We start from the raw sequence: 5,555 nt of genomic DNA, 5'->3' as shown, positions 1-5,555 counted from the left end.
TATAATATTATTACGCAAATAACTACTACAAGTTTAAAACGTCAATTATTTGTAATCATTCATATCATACATATACTCACTCATTATAAAGTAAATTAAAGGAAATACAATATAATATAAAGAAGAAACCCTAANAAATACAATATAATATAAAGAAGAAACCCTATTAAAAATTGTCTAACAAATATGTTTTATTCTCGATCTGACTGTAGGAAATTTATTCACAAGTTCCTCCCACTTAATTTCTCTAACTATTTCAGACTCTATATATAGTATTGACAAATCTGACATTTTCTCTTGGCTTAAAGATGATCTCAAAAATTTATCAATTCGAATGTTATTCATTATCAATATTTAATAAAAATCCAAATTTATTATATAATTCAGTGTAAATTTCCATTCTTCTATTTAGTTCAAAAATTAATTTGTCAATAATCACTAAAAAAATTTCATTTTTTCACTTACCGTAAAAATAACGTCCGAAGTGTTCTTATCATCATCTAATAATACTGGTCTAATTTTTATCCTCGTTGATTCCCAAACAAATGTTTCACAAACATTTCGAAATTTTGCTTCTTCTATAAATGTGTCGAAAGAATTTCAAATTTCTTGAATATAATCCTCCAATGAAGTATATAATGAAATTACGTTACATAAATCAATATTTTCTAACTGAAGTGCTTTTGAAGTAGCTTCAAAACGTTTTAAAATTAGATACGACATGCATAACATAAATGAAAATTCCAAAGTACAAATGTTTTTATAAATAGATTTTGCTTCGTAACATACTGCTGTTCGTTGATATTTATCTGAGTATATTACTTCTAGAACATTTAAGATTTCTTAGTACCCGATATTTAAGCATATACCTCGATAAACACCTAGTTTTACATAAATTTTTGATACTTAATGAACCTTTAATTTTATTTAGGTATCTTCTAAAAGTTCCCAACAACTTGTTGAACCAAAAAAAAAAATTATAAACCATCTGTATATTGAAAAAAAACCTAATTCCTTTACTGGTAGCTTAAGCAGCGTTTGACCCTACCAAATTCAAAAAGTGCGCAGCAAACGGTACAAACAACGCTTGTTCAGATATTCGTTTAATACAAGCCTGTTATCCATTATAAATGCCTGACATATTTGTCGCGTTATCATATTATAGTCCCCTACAATTTTTAAAATTGATATCTAAATCTGTAAAACGTTGAAGTAAAGCAGTTTCCATGTCCTCACTTTTGTGGTCGACTGATTCAAAAAATCCTACAAATCTTTCAACTACAGAACTATTATCTGTCATAAACCTTATAATAATGGTCAATTGGTCTACTTTAGTATTATCAGGAGTCGAATCAACAATGATTGAAAAGTATTTTAATTTTTTGATTTGAATTACAATGTTATCAATAACTGTTTTGCTCATTAATGATATAAATTCATCGCATATTGTAGATGACAAGTAAGACACATTGCCACGGCCTTTATTTCCATGATTTGATATGTGATTTGCAATGAATGGATCGCATTTAGAAATGAGCTCTAAGCATTCTAGATAATTTCTATTATGTTTTGAACCAAAATTTTCATCTTCTCCGCAAAAAGCAAGCCCTCTTTCTGATAAAAATTGTATTGTACACACTACGCGATGTAATAAATTTTTCCAATAATTAATTTCGTTATATACCTGTTCTTGCAAAGCATTATCTATAACCTAAGTATTTTTAGTGGTTCTTAAAAACGGATACATGTATTATGAGATACAATTTTTTCATGTTCTGCAACCAAATGGTGATACTTTTGCCAATTAGTAAATCCTACAGATGGATCACTAAATACCTGTTTTTTAGTAGCAAAAATAAGGCATTGAAAACAAAACAAAGCATTCTTAGATTTTGAATAAAGAAACCATGATCTATTTTTAATTTCATCATTAAGAAGACGTCTTTCAAATATATTACATGGAAGTTTTCTTAATTGTTTGCCGAACAATTGTTTAGTATTTTTAAAATCGATGTGGTCTCTATTTTCAAATGGTGGATTTTTTAACAAATAATTTATTATTTCAAGAGAAGCGAGGTTCCATTCAGCTGGATCTGAACTTAGTATAGTGACTGAGCTCTCTAATGAATTATCATTGCTATTGTCATTTAAACAATTTTTTTCGTCAATATATTCAAGTATAAACTTTGTTTCACCACATTATTGTAAGATACAATCATCAATAGATTCTTCATATTTAGATATTGTTAAAGTATTTACATTTTCAATATTAAATGGAGAATTCTACAAAAAAAAATAAAAATCGAAATCTAAGCTGTAATTTTGAATTTAAACGGGTATAAAGAATAATATTTTAAGTTTATTTAAAGCTTGATAATATTTTCGGAAATTTTTCAAAAGATAAGTTGAAAATTTTCATCATTTTAAACGAAATTTTTAACTCTATACCCTCCATTGTATAAGGAGAAATTATCCACTTAAAAAAAAATAGATATGTTTATGAAAAAGTTATAACAATTAAAAGATCCATGCATTATTTAAATAATTACAGCGATTTAAATTGAAAATATAAAATTATTATCAAACATTTTAACGCAAAAATAACATGTTTTTGAGCTACTGCAGTCGTTTGTACTTAGAAGAAAAGGTGTCGGGTAAAATTTTTGTTTTAGATCTTATAGTTCACAACATAAGCTTTAACTAAAAATATGTTTTAAGGTTGCAGTATTTTAGTAAACATTTCAATGTTTATTTGAAGAAATCAACTTTTTATGCAAAAGTAGCTGTTTTTATTCCCCCTTGTTGGTAGGGAAAATGCCAGATTTAAAAAATATAAAAAACAAAAATAAAATATCTAATGTTATTACATCGAAAAAAATTATTTTGATTTCTTAAATTTCGAAAATGTATGGAGATTTTTATCAAAAAATTATGAAAATTTTCAAAATTTGTTGATTTTAAAAATCATAATTTTTTTGGAATTTTCTTGGAGAACGAGGAGATTATTTCAAATTTCTTTGGGCGATGTCTTCAATTAGATACAATTCGTGATATTTTGATGTATCGTTCATCGCAATCGGTCCAGTGAGACTTAAAAAAATAAGTATACTTTTATAAAAAAATAATAATACCACATCATAATAAAATTAATACCATTTATACCAAAATTCGCATCGAAGCTAAAATAATGGAATATTTTTTACCAAATAAGTACGTAATTTTACTAAATTTCCAACTGTAAATAGATATTTATAAATCGTTTAAAAGCTGCTTACCTTTTTTAAAAAAACTGTCTAATTTTTGGCATGATTCAATAACATCTTTATTTTTATTATTTTTTTCGATTGCCTTTTTACGGTACTCACAACAACTTAACTTAATTTTTAACACTTTTTGTTAACTCTGACAATTGAGAAGTGAGTGCTGGACTTATTTGTAATTTTATCCAAATATTCAGATATTCATTTTATTATTGACATCATTCTTATGATCATCTACTTATCTATACATGTATATATACAGTCAACTCGCGATATAACGAATTTCAAGGGACCGAGGAAAAAGTTCGGTATATCAAAAGTTCGTAATAACAAGATTTAAAAAAATTTATTTTAAATAAATTATGATACATATATACATACATATTTATTTTTTTTAAATATCGGTTATTTTTTTTTTGTGTATAGCCACTTGAGCTTACTTGGTCAATTGTATTATCTAATTTTAAAATGTGAATAAATATACTATCGTCTATGTTGTGTTAATTTGTAAATATTTTAAAACGGCACGGAGACCTGCTTTGGCTTCCTTCGAGGTGACTGTAGAATTAGATAGAAGAGGAGGCTCTTCGGACAATTCTTCTTCATCATTGACTTCCTCGTCATCAGTTTTTTTTTAAAATCTCATCGTCATTGAGAGAACCACAAACAGCCAAATCATCGTCGATAGCAATAAATTCCTCAAACGTTAATAACTGTTCGACTGGAACAGTAGATAATCTATACCATTGATTGTCAACTGCTAAAGTGGCAGAGATTTCGTCTTCTTCTTTGCAAATCCACATGTTCTAAAGCAGTTACGAATCGTTTGTACAGTCACATTGTTCCAAGCTTTATAGCTAATCATTATAGCAGTCAAAATAGTTACTTTCGGAAAATCGTTATTTTCCAAGCAGTCCAAAAATTTAGAAACAATTTCCTTTCTATATAAAACTTTAAAGTTTTTAATTATCCCTTGATCAAGAGGTTGGAGTTTTGAAGTCGTGTTTGCCGGAAAGAATTCAATTCGCACGTTAGAGAGAGTAGAGAGATTGTTATGGGCAGTGCAATTATCAACGAATATGATAATTTTTCTGCGTTGATTTTCATGTCATTGTTGAGGGTTTCAAGCCATTCGTTCCAAAGTTCGGTAGTCATCCACGATTTTCTGTTGTTTCTATACGTCACCGGCAAAGATTTGACGTTTTTAAAGCACCTAGGTTTAGCGGATTTACTTATAAATAAGGGCTTCAACTTCTCCGAACCATCCATATTTACCGCAAAAAGTAATGTAACTCGCTCCTTACTCAGTTTCCCTCCATGGCACTTTTTATTTTTATACGTTAGTGTTCGGTCTGGTAAACATTTAAAAAATAGTCCTGTCTCGTCAGCATTGAACACATTTTTCGGATCGTATTCACATAACAAGTATTGAAGTTTCACCTTCCAATTCTCACTGATACCATTATCGACGCTTGCACTTTCTCCACAAATTTTTCTGAACATCAAGTAATAACGCTTTTTAAAATTAGNCACTTTCTCCACAAATTTTTCTGAACACCAAGTTATAACGCTTTTTAAAATTAGATAACCAGCCATCACTAGCAGTAAAATCTGAGATATCTAATATTTCAGCAAAACTTTTGGCTTTTTCCTTGATTAATATACCACTCACTAGAATGTTTTGCTGCCTAACTTGATTGAACCAAGTGAACAAACACTGTTCTAAATGGAGAAACTCGCTTGGTCGGTTCTTTTTTCGGCTACCTTCTGCGTCAGTTTTATTAAAAATCGCTTCTTTCTGTTCAAAATTGTAGAAAGTGATGAAGAAGGGATTTGAAAACTATCCGCTACATCTTTTTTCTTTTTGCCACTTTCGACTGCTTCAATTATTCTTTTCTTGACAGAAATTGACAAACACTTACGTTTTAAACTCATGCTTATAAACGCGACGAGCGGAATTTCATGTGATCGCTTTTGACGCAACAATCAAACTAAATTAAAACGATAACGTAAAGGTTACAAAAACGTTGTAGAGTCATTTATCTTATCGCGTGAAAAACGCTGAAACAAACACCGTAATAGCAAGCTATTACGACGACATTATTATAATTCGTTACATAGCGAGAGCGTTGGTCAAAAAAACTTCGTTATATCGAGGGAACTAAAATAAATGTAATTTTTCGTTATATCACAAGATTTTCAAGGGACCGACAGTTTTATTTGTTATATCGAGATTTTCATTATAACGAGCTTCGTTATATCGCGAGTTGACTGTATATATATAATAGTCGCAGG

At 28.9% G+C, this 5,555-nt stretch overlaps 1 protein-coding gene across 1 annotated transcript; it reads right to left on the bottom strand.

Moving 5' to 3' along the window:
* Window positions 1-1,159: 1,159 nt before the first annotated feature.
* Window positions 1,160-4,063, bottom strand: LOC126909558 (uncharacterized). Its single transcript, XM_050691993.1, has 3 exons — window positions 3,929-4,063; window positions 1,762-2,184; window positions 1,160-1,711 (listed from the first exon to the last, which is right to left on the bottom strand). Exons 1-3 carry the CDS (start codon window positions 4,061-4,063, stop codon window positions 1,160-1,162), a joined length of 1,110 nt encoding a protein of 369 aa, XP_050547950.1.
* Between the last annotated feature and the right edge of the window lie 1,492 nt (window positions 4,064-5,555).

This window comes from Daktulosphaira vitifoliae, unplaced genomic scaffold (assembly GCF_025091365.1).
Source record: "Daktulosphaira vitifoliae isolate Bord-2020 unplaced genomic scaffold, ASM2509136v1 Scaffold_551, whole genome shotgun sequence".
NCBI classification, from domain to species: domain Eukaryota; kingdom Metazoa; phylum Arthropoda; class Insecta; order Hemiptera; family Phylloxeridae; genus Daktulosphaira; species Daktulosphaira vitifoliae.
The sequence above is the reverse complement of the archived record's forward strand: the minus strand, read 5'-3'. Positions and strand labels throughout refer to the sequence as shown.

What these genes read in the sequence shown, in the direction of transcription:
- LOC126909558 (XM_050691993.1), bottom strand. Translation starts at nt 4,063, where the DNA reads ATGTGGATTTGCAAAGAAGAAGACGAAATCTCTGCCACTTTAGCAGTT. An exon ending in CTATCGACGATGATTTGGCT is followed by an intron (nt 2,185 to 3,928) that starts GTTTGTGGTTCT and finishes GGTGAAACAAAG; the next exon opens with TTTATACTTGAATATATTGA. An exon ending in TTGCAGAACATGAAAAAATT is followed by an intron (nt 1,712 to 1,761) that starts GTATCTCATAAT and finishes AAAAATACTTAG; the next exon opens with GTTATAGATAATGCTTTGCA.